Source organism: Nicotiana tabacum, chromosome 4 (assembly GCF_000715075.1).
Source record: "Nicotiana tabacum cultivar K326 chromosome 4, ASM71507v2, whole genome shotgun sequence".
NCBI lineage: Eukaryota > Viridiplantae > Streptophyta > Magnoliopsida > Solanales > Solanaceae > Nicotiana > Nicotiana tabacum.
The window spans coordinates 88,048,956-88,065,301 of NC_134083.1; the positions used below are offsets into that span (position 1 = coordinate 88,048,956).

Below are 16,346 nucleotides of genomic sequence, written 5' to 3' on the forward strand. Positions count from 1 at the left end.
TGAGTCATAAGCTCTACACGAATATGCTGTAAAACTTCTAATACATCACTGTCTAAATAAAGAGTAATTAGTATAAAAACAAGGACAGAGGGTGACTACGAGGTCTGCAAATGCCGGGCAGGTGTACCTTGAAGTTTCCGAACTGAATGCTCTACTCACTGGTGCCTAGCCTGGGTCGAAGTACCTGGATCTGCACAAAAATGTGCAGAAGAGTAGTATAAGCACGCCAAATGGTACACACTAAGTATCAAGCCTAACCTCGGTAAAGTAGTGATGAGGCCAGGTCAAGACACCTACTAGGATAAAAAAGAAGAAGTTGAACAAGTATAGTACATTCTAATAATGGAAACGAGAAAAATGAGGCAATAAAGCAATACAACAGGATAAGATACAACTGAATTTAAAGCAACAAAGGCAACAAGGAAGGAACACATAATAAGAACATCAAGAAAATAATACGTACAAATACAAGTGAGGTAAATGAGAGATAACAACAAGAATCACAACTGAGGTACCGTCTCGTAATCTCATTTCACAATCACAATCACAATCACAATCTTTCCTTACACCGTCGAGTGAGCCTTACCATTAGATAGTTTGAAAATAATTTTTTTCCGAAATAGCTACACGCACTTTAGCCCATCTTATGTCGCCGCGTGGCTTCTAGTAATTCCCTTATTAGCAACACACACATAAATTCCACTTTATGCAGCGACATGTACATTAACCCATATCCTTACACCACTGCATGCGCATCAATATCATAACATAATCACAACTCACACCACAAGTGCCCATATGTCATAACTTACCAAAAGAAATAACAATACCCATATTTCCATATCAACAAGCCCATAGCTCAACCACAATGTATACAAGGATCTCAACAATAACAAAATAATGGTGAATAGCTCAACAAGAATGATATCTCAACAATTAACAACTTCGCCTCAAAGTGATAATGGCTTTTACAACTTCAACACCATTTGCTAAACAAGAGATATTCCATGAATTAACAACTTCAAGTAAGTAATTCCCCAATTTAAGAAGTAACGGGACAATAAGGAAGGCAATAATTTCAACTAAAGCATATAAGAGCAAAATAACAAGTAAGAGGTGGAACAAATGTTAACAATGTTAAATAAGGCATAAGAGGGTAGATTAACAATGTAAGATATAACATGCTATGACAATTAGATTAAAGGCATGAAAAAAGTCTAAATAACCTAAACCGGTCAAATACCACATATAGCATGTGTACCCACTCGTCACCTTGCGTACACGACTTTCACATATCACAAATAATATAAATAACTCTAATCTTAAGGGGTAGTACACAAACAAGCTAACTCAATCCACTAGTAAGCGTTTTCCGTTAATATCCAACTCTAGACGGCTCGAATCTAACTAAAATAACTTAATACCATAAATACAAACCATACTCAATCCCGGGCCCGCATCTCAGAACCTGACCAAACTTATAAAATCCGAATATCCATTCAATAACGAGTCCAACCATATTAAAATCATCCAATTCTGATCTTAAATTGACCTTCAAATCCTCAAATTATAGCTTAGTAAGTTATCACAAAATTTTTCAATTTTTCCAAATCAAAACACTAATTAAATGATAAAAATAAGGACGGATTCATATATAATAATTAAATCCGAATCCAAAACACTTACCCTGATCAACTCCTTGAAAATCCCTTCCAAAATCGCAAAAAATCGAGCTCTCTAGCTCAAAAGATGAAAAATAACTCTAACCCTCGATCCACCCCTTTTCTGCCCAGCTATTCCGCATCTGCGAACCAATAGCCGCTTCTGCGGTCCGCACCTGCAGAAAATCCATCGCAGGTGCGACTTTTCATTAAGCCAGGAAAATCGCTTATACGGACCGTTGTGCGCATCTGCGCTTGCGCTTCTGTGGAACACAACTGCTTCTGTGGAGAAACGACCACACCTGCGGTCACAACTCGCCCAACCCCCAAATCTAGCTTTTGGGCTCTCATGGCGTTTCTGCAGTGCCGCACCTGCGGCCCAAAGTGCGCAGGTGCGATTGCACCAGAACCTCAGCTAGACAGAAGTTATTCTAAGTCCAAAATAATTCCGAATTCAATCTAAATCACACACAGCGCCCCCAGGACCCCGTGTAAACATACCATCAAGTCCCAAATCACATAACAGACCTGCTCGAGGTCTAAAATCACATCAAACAACATCAAATCTACGAATCACAACCCAATTCAAACCTATTGAATCCATGAACATTCAATTTCCAAAACTAACGATGAAACATACCAAACCAACTCTGAATGACCTAGAATTTTGCATCCAAGTCATAAATGACACAACAGACCTATTCCAACTTTCGAAATCGGAATCTGATCTCGATATCAACGGAAAAGGGCCAAATATATCCCTATATTATAAGAAAAGGTTTAAATATACCCTTGGTTATACTCTGGGTCCAAATATACCCCTGTCGTTACCCACATAGCTTGCCACCTCAGCGCCCTAAACCCATTTACCCCTCACTTCTATTTTTTTCCGCCACTAAAATTTCTTTTCCCTCCACCACTATTGCCACCATTACCGCTACCATGAAAAAATAATGTATTTTAAATTTTAGTCTTTTATATATGAATTAGGGGCACTGAGATGGCATGCCACGTGGCATCCACCTCATCAACTATCAGTGCCACGTAGGATTGGATGTCCACCTTGGACAAACTTAATAGAAAAAGGGTATATTTGAACCAATAGTATTACGATGGGGGTATATTTGGATCCAAAGTATAACGAAGGGTATATTTAAACTTTTTCTTATAGTACAGAGGTATATTTGGCCCTTTGTCACGATATCAATAAAGTCAACTCTCGGTCAAACTTCTCAACCTTCCAAACCTTCAACTTTTCAACTTCCGCCAATTCAAGTCAAAACGAACTACGGACCTCCAAATTAATTTCCGGATATATGCCTAAGTTCAAAATCACCATACGAAACTATCGGAATTATCAAAACTCCATTCCGGAGTCGTCTACAGAAAAGTCAAACTCCGGTCAATTCTTTCAACTTAAGCTTCCAACTTTGGGACTAAGTATCCCAACCACTCCGAAACTCATCTGAAACCCAAACCAACCACCTGGTAAGTCACATAACCACAATAAAACATAGAGAAGGAAATAATTAGGGAAAATGGGTTAAGATACTCAAAACGATCGGCTAGGTCGTCACAAGTAGGCTTCTAAATTTTTGTGCAAAGTAGGTATAACTTCAATTGTAGCTCCAAAACTGAGTGTGGATACAAATGCCCACCTTGTCCCGAATAACTTCATTCCTAAGTCTATCCAACCTAGTATGCCCACACATCCATCTCAACATCCTCATTTCTGCTACTTTCATCTGCTGGACATAGGAGTTTTTGACTGACCAACACTCTGCCCCATACAACATAGTCAGTCTAACCACTACCTTAAGATTTGTGGAGTAATTTTTATTGATGGGCAATGTTAAACGATTCCATCTACTAACCATGCAAAATATATTTACAAACAATCAGATTAATACAAATTAACTGAATTTACTGTTTACAAATAAGAATATATACATCTTTTGTATGTATGCATGCGGTCAACTTACCATTCAAAGTTATCAAAATTAGCATTTGGCTAATGCAACACTTTTGAAGAGACCACCAAGACCACGTGTAAACATATCATCAAGTCCCAAATCACATAACGGACCTGTTCGAGGTCTAAAATCACATCAAACAACATCAAATCTATGCATCGTAACCCAACTCAAACCTATTGAATCCATGAACATTCAATTTCCAAAACTAACGATGAAACATACCAAACCAACTCTGAATGACCTCGAATTTTGCATTCAAGTCATAAATGACACAATAGACCTATTTCAACTTTCGGAATTGGAATCCGATCTCGATATCAAAGGAAAAAGGGCCAAATATACCCATGTACTATAAGAAAAGGTTTAAATATACCCTTAGTTATACTTTGGGTCCAAATATACCCTTGTCGTTATACTATTAGTTCAAATATACCTATTTTTCATTAAGTTGTCCAAAATGGACATTCAATAATATGTGGCATTGACATTTGATGAGGTGGATGCCACATAGCTTGCCACCTCAGCACCCCTAGCCCATTTTACGCCCCACTTCTATTTTTTTCTGCCACTAAAAATTTTTCCCCTCCACCACTATTGCCACCATTACCGCTACCATGAAAAATAATGTATTTTTAAATTTTAGTCTTTTATATATGGATTAGGGGCATTGAGGTGGCATGCCACGTGATATCCACCTCATCAAATATCAGTGCCATATAGAATTGGATGTCCACCCTCGACAAACTTAATAGAAGAAGGGTATATTTGAACCAATAGTATTACGATAGGGGTATATTTGGACCCAAAGTATAACGAAGGGTATATTTAAATATTTTTTTTATAGTACAAGGGTATATTTGGCCCTTTTTCGCGATATCAATAAAGTCAACTCTCGTTCAAACCTCTCGACCTTCCAAACCTTCAACTTTCCAACTTTTGTTAATTCAAGCTAAAACGAACTACGGACCTCCAAATCAATATCCGAATATACGCCTAAGTTCAAAATCATCATATGATGCTATCAGAACTATCAAAACTCCATTCAGGAGTCGTTTACACAAAAGTCAAACTCCGGTCAATTCTTTCAACTTAAGCTTCCAACTTTGGGACTAAGTGTCCCAACCACTCCGAAAGTCATCTCAAACCCAAACCAACCATCCGGCAAGTCACATAACCACAATAAAACATAGAGGAGGCAATAATTAGGAGAACATGGTTAAGATACTCAAAACGACCGGATAGGTCGTCACAGGTAGGCTTATAAATTTTTGTGCAAAGTAGGTATAACTTCAATTGTAACTCCAAAACTGAGTGTGGATGCAAATGGCCCGATAGATTGGTGGTGTAATTTTTATTGATGGGCAATGTTAAACGATTCCATCTACTAACCGTGCAAAATATATTTACAATCAGATTAATACAAATTAATTGAATTTACTGTTTACAAATAAGAATATATACATCTTTTGTATGTATGCATGCGGTCAACTCACCATTCAAAGTTATCAAAATTAGCATCTGGCTAATGCAACACTTTTGAAGAGATACTTACAATTTGCATCTATTATTATTTCCTTTGAATCATAAAATTTCATTGTACAATTCGTACAACATATATTTTCCCATTCAGTTTTCGTCCAATTTGGCAGTTCCACTAAACTCATAGGCCAAATGAAAATCCCCAGAAACAGATGAAAAAGAGAATAAGAAGCCCAACTTAAGGAAGGACAGCCACAAGATTTTTCCTTTTGCTCTTCTGATTTTAAAAAAACAAACAAACTGAAAATGCGCAAAAATTAATATTGTGGGTAAAGGTTAAAAAACAAAAAGAGGAAAATTTGTAGTAAGAGCTGCACAATGAAGAAGGTCCAAGTGTCAAGAACGTGAAATAATACGCGAATAGAGGAATTCATTCCAAGTGTCAGGCAATCCAGGGAGGCACCAATGGATACAATCAGCATAGGTCGCAGGATCAGCTTGTTGCTCAGGTGTTAGCATTTTGCCTTGACGAATTGTGTAAACTGATGTGTGACCATCTTTTCTGTACTCTGATAATGCTGTAATGTTTTGAAAATAAACTGGGATTTTCATTGATTCAGTCACATTTGCTGCTATCACAAACAGTCTCTTATCTGTTCCAACATCTAGTGGCATTGATGTGTTCAATATTGGTGTTGTCTCTTTAGCACATTTTATTCCATCAGGATTTTCCCAATCTAAACTCCTGTTTCACCCATTTGCACTCAAGAATTAGTATATTTATGTTTGTCAGCCAAGATTTAAAAGCAAAAGGGTAAGGGGAATTACTTTATATGAAGTGGAGACATGCTCATGAAGAAAACTTGGGTGCGATTTTGATTTATATTGTTATCGACCCATTGAGACCATGTTGTCAAAACTCTCCGATAAGCTATTGGTCTATCTATCTCGTCGTATTCTGTCGCCCCTTCATCGAATGATCCTCGCCTGTAAATATTTCTCACATCGTTAGTGCATGAATTAAACTCGATTGAATATTGTAGAGGAATAAAATGAAGGTGTTTACTTACAGGATTTTCATGCTGAAAGTGTTCATCCACCAAATGTAAGTGTTGAAGATGAGATAATCCACATTCTTCCAGTTGTTGCCATGCTTTTCAATAGATTCAGGCATGATTATTCTGTTCAAGATGCTATGCATATTTGGATCATCTGAGTTCGACTCCACCAGAAATGGGGCCCAGTAAAACTCCACTGTGGCATTATAATCCTGCATATATTCATATTATAAAACAGAAAAGTTTAATACACAAAGTCAATTTTCCAGGTTAGTGACAATAATCCAACCACTACAAGAGTTTTTCAACAGAAACAAACTAATTTCACCTATATTAGGTGAACAGAAAAGGCTTTAAATAGACGATGAATCTCTGTCATTACGTAGTGGCGACCTGTCTAACTAATCAAGATTATTTATTAAGCAACAGTACATCATTAAATTGAGACACAGTCAAAACTACAGTAGATCATGCTTAGTAGGATTAATTAATAAAGTACTCTGCATTAAGTCTTTAATTAATACTCTCTCCGGTCAGTCTTTTTTTTTTTTGGGTCCAAAATAAGTAATTTTTTGAGATTTTAAGAATGAATTAATTATTTTTTTCTATATTGTCGTTGGAGTAAATAGTATTAGAGTATGTGTTAGGAGTGTTTATGTGAAGAAAAAGTAAATGTTAATATAGTCAAATTCATTGTTAATTAATGTTAAAAGGTGAATTTCTTAATCTGTGTAAAACCAACCAAAAAATCACTTATTATGGAGCGGAGAGAATAAAGTACTAGCATTGAAGTTACATGAAAGTCTTTAATTGATAAAGTAGCATTAAAGTCTTATCAAACTAATAAAAGCAAAAACATAATTATTATGCTTGAGGAAAGTAATTATGAGATATCCATCTTTTGAAAAAATTAATAGAATTGATAGATTTACCTCAATTCTGAAAATAGATAAAGAGCCAGTCTTGTTTAAGCTTTTTCGGCCAGAAGGAACTGCGGATTGAACCAAACAAACCATAGATTCCCATTGATTTCTATTCAAAGAGTCTCCCACAAACATGAGTCTCTTGTTCCTTAGTTTCTCAAGCAGCAATCTTGGTTTAAACCTGAAATTTTAATAATTAACATAAATGGTATTTAAAAAATTGAAGAAAAGAATAGTAATTCAAGAAATTTCTTCTTACTTGGGTAAAGAACAGTCTCTGGGTTGCCACCTCCAATTCTGATACATAGAATCTTGTCTTCCATTTCTCAAACAAGTAACTTGAGCAGTGAGGAATTCACATTCATGTTCTTTGTAAATTGGGTGTGTTACATTATCATATACCCAATTCCCTACGAAAAGATCACAATTCTCAGGTGGCAATTCAATGTTCTCCTCTTCTTCTTCTTCTTCAACTGGCATTTCAATCTTCTGCTCTTCTTGCTCTGTTTCCGTTTCCTCTTCTTCACTAGACTTCAAATTCACAACTTCCTGTTCAGTACTAACGGCCTCTGTTTCTGTTTCAACTACAGTTCTTGAATTCATAACCACAGTTGAAACACTGCTTTCTTGAATCCCATTTTCTTGTTCAGTGATTTCTTGAGCTTTGGGTGTTGAAAATGGGAATTCTGCAATGGACTTAACGTCTTCATTGTACATGAAACAACCAAAGAGGAATATGGAGAAAACGACTACGAATATTGAGAGATTATTATTCTTACGGCCACTGTGCTGTTTCATGTTGAATAATTCAGGGGAAATGAGTGGCGTTTTTCGGCCGCGGAGTGAATGCATGAGAAAGAGTAAATGAAACACTGATGGGAAATGCAACTGCTCACAATAGGAAATATAGAGAAGGGAAAGAGTAATAACATCTCGAACTTCTTTTCTTTTTTTAATTAATACTTTTTTTTTGTTTTTCTGTTAGGAAATATTTGATTTGGTAAAATGGGGTTTTCTGAAAGATATTGATTGTGGCTAAAGGGTTGTTGTCATTCTCAGATTTAGGTGTATTTGTTTGAAACTGCTGTGCTACTCCTGCTCCAGCAAACGAACAACTACCTTTGTTAGATGTGCGAGAGAGATTGGGAGAAGAGGAGTGATCTCAAAGCGTTATATTGATCTGTTAATTTAATCTTTCTGACTCTTGTTTTCCATACTCTTTTATAAGGACCCCACATTAAAAAAACAATTAAATGTATTTCGACCACAAAAGTAAGATTTCTATAGATAAGTTTTCTGTTATTGCAAATACTATACACTTTCAATGCACATACATTAAACTCGAAAAAAAACAAAATTAAATTCTTCTTTTGCCAATTTGGATGAAAACTCCTACTACTATCATTTTGAGTAGTCTTGTTGATATTTGGGGGATGGGAAAAAATTTTGATATTGGGGAATTTCCATGTAATTTGGATTAATGGCCACATTGAAATTTTGGGATAAACAAAATCAAAGATTATCATTTTCTTGTTATTTTCTTTATGTGTTGCTTAATATCCAGCGAGCTGTTGCACATAACAGAAAAAACAGACAAATAATCAGAAATTAGTAGAAACAAAAAGAACAAAATAGTGGGGTCGACATTTAAGCTGTTGTACTTTTAGCTTCTTTTATAATTTATGACGCTGTTGAACCACGAGTCCAATAAATACTCTAATAAATACAGATTACATATTCTTAGTATATCACCAAATAATATGTTTGTTACAATTTAGGGATCTCTGCTAATTAATGATCCCCACTTTATTTTTAGATGAGCGACTTTGAAACCGTGCGATCATAAATAAAACTTAGAGATCCTGTTCTTCTTTCGCGAATAAATAAACTGAATTTGACTACAAACTACAGTTGCATGCATGTATAAAATTAATTTATTCCTGGTTCTCTAAATAATTTTTATGTAATTAATATATAGATGATTAAATGAGCTTTCACTGTCACCAAACAACCCAAGATTTAGAAGTAGTTGATGTATCATTAAGGTTCTTAATCAATTAGTAGTTGAGGGTCAAAGTATATGAGGAATAATCGTTAGCTTTATGTTTGAGAAAAGTAAAAGCTACGGAAGCTTTTCTTTCGTATACACCAATAATTTTCAGAGGTCTATCACTTCTGTAGTTTGCTTCTCATTTCACTACTAGAGCATTTGTCTGACGGATGACCCATTGTATCCCTTTCTTTCCAAGTTAAGTCAAGTTCCAAATTTTGCAAATATTTTATTTGGCATGTTTTAACGTTTGGAAAAGCTAATAATGGGAAAGTGGAGGAAGAAGAGAAAGGTTTTTTTTTGAAAGTATTGAAAAAATAAATAGGATAGTCGTATAGGGTAAAATTAGTTCATATTAAATACTCGTATAATAGAGCGACACGTGGAACCGGAAACAGATGAAAAGCGAGACATGTAAAAATCAAGACCTCGTCTAAAGATCAACATGATTTTCGGGGGGAACGAGGTTAATGGTGTAACCTTTTCGGCAGCGAAAAAAATAAAGGTATCAGTGACCCATAGCAAGAGACTCTGGTAGTCGCCGAGGACGATATCACCTTCACGGAGGAAGACGCAGATGGACTCCTACTACCGCACAACGATGTCTTGGTAATTTCTCTTAATAGTCTAGATTTTACAATTAAACGTATTTTGGTGGACCTAGGGAGTTCAACCAATATTATCCAATGAAGAGTGTTGGAACAAGCCAAGCTGACCGGAAGCATCATTCCGGCCACAAAGCTCCTCGCCGGGTTCAATTTAGCAAGTGTGACTAACCGGGGGGAAGTCCTGCTGCCCACGAATGCCGAAGGGGTAATGAAGACGATCCTTTTTGAAGTAGTAGACGGTGATATGGCCTACAATATTATTCTTAGAAGACTATGGCTGCACGAGATGAAGGTTGTGCCGTCAACATACCATAAACTTCTGAAATTCCCAACTCCGGAGGGAGTTAAACAAATAATAGGAGATCAATCGACAACAAGGGAGATGAATGCGATCTCAGTTTCTAGTAGCAAAGGGAAGGAGCATGCGATATAGTAATTACAGGGACTGGCACCCTCTCCCGAGCCAAACGAAGTTAACATGGGGGAGGAGTCGTCAGAATCCTATCAGGTACCAAGATATTTCTAGGTACCAGAAGAAACGGATGCAACCAAATCCACAACGGAAGAACACGAGCAAGTCGCATTGTTTGAGAAATTCTTGGAGAGGAAGTTCCACTTGGGAACAGGATTAAACCCCGTGCTCAGGTCAGGATTATAGAATTTCTTAAATTTAATATTGACTGTTTTGCGTGCTCGCATGCTGATATGACAGGTATTTCGCCTGAGGTGGCCGTGCACAAGTTAAGCCTGGATCTTAACATCCCTCCGGTAAGGCAGAAGAAATGCCCTATTGCCGAGGTCAAAAATAAATTTGTCAAAGAAGAGGTAACTCGATTGCTTGATATCGGTTCAATCCAGGAGGTAAAGTATTCTGACTAGCTAGCTAACGTAGTAGTAGTTCCAAAAAAGAATAATAAATTTTGCATGTGCATAGATTATAAGGATCTGAATAAGGCGTGTCCAAAAGACTCGTTCCCATTGCCAAACATTAATCAAATGATTGATGCAATGGACGGGCATGAGTTGATGAGTTTCTTCGATGTCTATTCTGGGTACAACCAAATCAAAATGAACCCGGAGGATCAGGAAAAAACTTCGTTCATAAAAAACTTCAGCACATATTGCTATAATGTGATGCCTTTCGGGCTTAAGAATACGGGAGCCACTTATCAGAGGCTTGTGAATTAAATGTTTGAAAAAAAGAGAGGAAAAACCATGGAAGTTTACATAGATGATATGCTAGTTAAGTCTTTGAACACAGGTGATCATCTTAAACGCCTACAAGAAACCTTTGATATCCTAAGGAAGCACAACATGAAGCTTAATCCCGAAAAGTGTGCATTCAGAGTCAGCTCCGGTAAGTTCTTAGGGTTCTTGGTGTCACAAAGGGGGATCGAAGTCAATTCCGATAAAAATCAAAGCCATCAAGGACATCCCCGACAAACGTGAAAGAGGGTCAAAGGTTAATAGGAAGATTGGCCGCTTTAAACAGACTCATTTCTCGGTCTTCGGAAAAATGTCATCACTTTTTTTCACTTCTGAAAAACAAGAACAAATTCAAATGGACTCTAGAATGCCAACAGGCTTTAAAATATTTGAAAAGATATTTATTGAGCCCTCCATTATTATCGAAATCGGAGGAAGGCGAGCAGTTGATGATTTACTTAGCGGTCTCGGAGGTAGCAGGTAAGTGCCATTTTAGTCCGTTAAGATGAAGGTACGCAATCTCCTATATACTATGTTAGTAAAATATTAACGGGAGCGGAACTCACGACCCACATCTGGAAAAATTGGCCTTAGCTCTCGTAGTCGCCGCTCGAAAGCTTAAGCTTTATTTTTAATGTCATTTAATAGCCGTAGTGACAACCTTTCTCCTGCGGAATATCCTTCACAAACCTAAACATTCAGGTCAACTGGACAAATGGGCAGTCGAAATGAGTGAAATTAACATAGAGTATAAACCTAGAACTATGATTAAGTCACACATTTTGGCCGACTTTGTGGCCGATTTCAGTCCACGACTGCTGCCTTTGGCCACCAAAGAAACGGTGATGGTGTCGGAATCGACATCGGGAGTCTGGACCTTGTTCACTGATGGAGCTTCCAACGTGAAAGAGTCTGGGCTCGGTATAGTACTAATCACACCTTCAGGAGAAACCCTGAGGCAGGCCATAAGAATTGTTCCTTTAACTAACAATGAAGCCGAGTATGAGGATTTAATTGCAGGACTCGAGCTGGCCCGGGACTGGACTCCAAGGTCATGGAAATCAAATGTGATTCCCAATTGGTAGTAAATCAGTTCTACGGGATCTTCGACACCAAAGAGGTACGCATGCAACAATATGTAGTGAAAGTCCAGACTCTACTTGCACGATTCAGGGAATGGTCAATCACCCACATTCCGAGGGAAGAAAATGCGGAAGCAGATGCACTGGCCAATCTAGGCTCGTCCACAAAAATGAAGGGATCGGACTCCGATACGGTTGTACAGGTTATGCATTCGGTATTAGATATGGATGGTTATTATGAATTAAACGCGACCAATTTGGTCTAGTACTGGAGAAATGTGATCATTGACTATCTCGAGGCGGAAACTATCCGAAGATCCCAAGGCATCCCGGGCACTACGTACTAAAGCAGCTCGTTACTGCTTCAGGGGAGGCAAATTGTATAGAAAGTCTTTCCAAGCCCCCTTGGCCAGATTTTTAGGAACCTCCGAGGCTAATTACATCATGAGAGAAGTCCACGAAGAAATCTATGGAAATCACTCGGGTGCAGACTCCTTGGTATTAAAGCTAATTAGGGCAGGATATTACTGGCCCAGGATGGAACAAGACGCTAAGACATATGTTCAGAAATACAATATGTGTCAATGCCATGCGCCGTTGGTGAATCCACTAGCAGAACTATTGCACTCGATTTTGTCGCCTTGGCCATTCATGAAATGAGGGATTGATCTACGTCCAATCCACACTCAATAGTGAGTGGAAATGATCGTTGGAAGAATAATACCCAACAAGAGTCGGGGTCGATTTCCACATCGAGTTACTATGGGTGTTAGGAGTATATACTCGATGAAAATGAATGGAATAACTAAATTATTCTTCCAAGCAATAGGTTTTAATTTCTAATTCTAATTTTACTTTAGCAATTATAAGCTAAGGAAAGAAACTAAAAGCGAATCAATGTTTTTGGTTTTTTTCCACACAGTTAAAAATCCAAGGGATGTGACCATAACTTAGTTGTTCACCAAATGTGTTAACTATGCTAACACTTGTTTTGTTGATTGAAGTGTATTATAGATCTCAACTCTACGTTACCCACTTAATACCTCTCGTTCAAAGAGTGATTTTGCCCAATTTGGCTTTCTCAAGCCCAAATGGGTATCAAACTAAATAGTTGATATGAGCTCAAGTCGGGTTCTCACTATATCTAATTTGAACACTTTAATTAGTCTAATCAAATCCTGAATTAACCCAATTCCTTGTTAGGCAAGTTATCCTAAACTAGGTCCCTCTTTCTCAAGTAGAAACCAAGTTAAAAAGGCATGAATCAATATTTGCAACCATTAATTCTAAAATTGAAGCATAAACTAAGCTAAATAATCAACATCCAATCATAAACAAATATTAAATTAAATGCCCATAAGGTTTACACACTAGGATTGGGCCACAACCCTAGTAAGAATCAAGCTACTCATAGTGAGAAATGAAGAAAACAAAGAAGAAATGCTAAGTAAACTCATAATCTAAGATTAAAATGATAAAATATGATGTTTAAGACCTAATATAATCACAAACTTCCTAAAATGGCAAAATTTAATGGTTATAGCCGCTCAAACTTCGAAACTTAACCTAAAAATGTAAAACTCGTATATTTATAGTGGCCCAAAATTCGCTGACAAAAATGCCCTTCGGGAGGTTCTGCGGCCGCACAATTCCATGTGCGGTCCGCAGATTTCTTCAGCTAGTAGGTCTTGAATTCTGCTTCCGCATAATTCTTGATTGCGGCTGCAAAGCATCTTTTGTGGCCGCACAATTATTGTGCGGTCCGCACTTCAGCAAGGCTTCAGGTCTTAGTCTTTTGTACACTCTCTGAACTTTGAATCATTTGTCAGTGAAAACCTTGTTCTACAGCCGCACATTAGCTAGAATTATGTTGGGCTCTTTCACGTGGCCTGCGGCCGTAATTAGAATTTTGCGGTCCGCACTTTCTTCTGCGGACCGCACTTCTTATGTTCTTCACTTCTTAAGTTTTGAGTCGGATTTCATCATTGGAGACCAAACTTCCAACATTCCTGCAATTTGCACACTTTCATTAATTTCGGGAACATAAATCAATACATTCGGACTAAAACAAAAGCAAAAAGGTGCTAATAAGTAGTCAAAATCTCCACTTATCAACTCCTCCAAAATTAAGTCTTTGCTTGTCCTCAAGGAAATAAATTTGTTCTCACCTCCTAGAGTTAAGGGTCATTTCAGCGAGTCAAAGGTGAGCCAGTCACACATCAGTTGGGACCAACAATTACTCACACTACTCATGCATTATCAACAAGGTGACAAGTAAAATATTCATGAACATATAGTTCTAATGTGACATTTGAGCTTCAAGAATTGACTTTTCTCATCAAGGACTCTTGTTCTATAATGTAGGTCATGGTGGACTCCAAACTCTTCCTCCTCTACTTTACATTTGCCAAGCTCACTTAAGAAATTAGCATTCGATCTTAAGATTCATTAAAGGTTCACTCGTCTCTCACAACAGAATGTCACAAGTACGGCTTCAAGTACCATAAGCTTGCCCCTCATGTGGATCACCACTAATATAAGCTCACTTGGTTTGAAATCAAGTAGGACTTCTTTCGGGTTGTAATGAAGGCTTTTGGATTAGGATAGGATACCATATGGGTAACTGGTTACACCTTTCCTTAAGCACTCCACATTTTCATTCCCCGTCTCACAATTACCAATTCTTAGAGGCATTTTCTTTTCATTGGGGACTAGAGAGACTTAACATCACTCTTTCTTGTTCATTTCATTCTTTTTTCTCCCTTTTTGATTGCTCATGCTAGGGATCATTGCCTCCTTTTTGAATCCATAAACCCTTCCACTTATTTACGTTTTGCATTTTTCATTTTGTTCTTTTCTTTTCTTGCCTTCTCTTTTCATAGAGATCATTTCTTTTCTCTTTTTGTGCCTTGATACCTTTTTAAAATTCCTCATATCTCCCCCAAACTTATATTTTACGCCAATTGTTTCACAAGAGTGTTAAGGAAAGTCGGTGTGCTAAGAGAGGGTCATGACAAAACGAGTAAAGGCTTATAACATGGTTATCAAATGAGAAAGGCTAGAGTCTCAAAGGGGTTCACTAGGGATAACGACATTAGTTAGAAATAAAAAGCTCAAACGGGCCAAGGAAAGCCTACAATCACCTCTCAAACCAAGCAAAGCTTAGGATTTCGCCTTGAAACACATTCGGGGCAAGTTCTAGACCCTTCGCACGGATACTTGGACCAGGAACAATTCTCACCCCTCACACAACTAGATTGTAAAAGAGGATAGAGTCGAGAGCCTACAACGACCACATTTAAGTTTAAATATCACTATGGTCCAATTAATCCACTCGATGATTACCAAAGTCAACTCAAGAGTCATAAAGTCACTAACTAGAGTTGTTTCTTTCAAAAATCTTGTCTCTAATCATAAGCACATAGTTAAGTATGTTGGTACCAATTTAAGCATGATTAACTCTTCGAGAATGACTTGATTAAGTCTTTTTATTCATTACTACTACTATTATTACCTAAACACAAAAACAGACTCATTCCTTTAAGAAGGTTGTCACGCCATCCATCGTTAGGACGAGTCACCCAGTTCACACAACAACTACCTTTGGAAAGAATCGTGGCGTTAAGAAAATCAAAGTCTTATTATCTACTATAGCATAAAAAGAATCTACTTAACAAAACAAGAGCTAATATGGAAAAAATAAAGAAGATAATAAGCAAAAACTACTAAAGAGAGATAAATATACATAAGAGAAGAGAGAGAAGCTAGACAAATAAAAATAAGAAAAGAAAGAGTATCATCAAATTATTACATACCAAATGTATCAAAGTGTACCAATGTGTCAAATAAATTCTACCCCCCTCCCCGAATATAAGTAAGCATTGTCCCCAATGCTTAGCAAAATAAGAGTAAAAGACGAGAGGGTGAAGAAATCTCCCTATGGATCCTTGGACATCTCAGTGTCCCCAACAATGTCATCTTTGTCAAACATCGCACGCACTACCTCAGCAGTGTTGGCAGCAAGGTCTGGATCGTCAGACTAGCCAGATGGTGCTATCGATGTAGATGGTGCTGAAGGATCTAGGGCAGACTGGTGCGGGTCAAGTAGTATATCATCAAAAGGAAGATCTCTAGCTGTAGCAAGTCTAGTCACCTCCCGTCGGAGCTTGTCCACTAATTTCTTGTTGATCTGGGATTTCCTCTTCTTCTTTACTTCCGTTCTCAGCTCCTCAATCACTGACCCGTGTTGTACCAAGTTATCCATGATCGTCTTCTGGTTCTCCAAAATCTTCTTCAGTGTCTC

The 16,346-nt window shown here is 37.5% G+C and overlaps 1 protein-coding gene across 1 annotated transcript; it reads right to left on the minus strand.

Moving 5' to 3' along the window:
* Positions 1–5,182: 5,182 nt before the first annotated feature.
* Positions 5,183–8,039, minus strand: LOC107793795 (xylan O-acetyltransferase 1-like). The gene is made up of 5 exons (XM_016616235.2): positions 7,357–8,039; positions 7,107–7,278; positions 6,187–6,386; positions 5,945–6,103; positions 5,183–5,861 (listed from the first exon to the last, which is right to left on the minus strand). Exons 1-5 carry the CDS (start codon positions 7,947–7,949, stop codon positions 5,513–5,515), a joined length of 1,473 nt encoding a protein of 490 aa, XP_016471721.1. The 5' UTR covers positions 7,950–8,039; the 3' UTR covers positions 5,183–5,512.
* Positions 8,040–16,346: the final 8,307 nt, after the last annotated feature.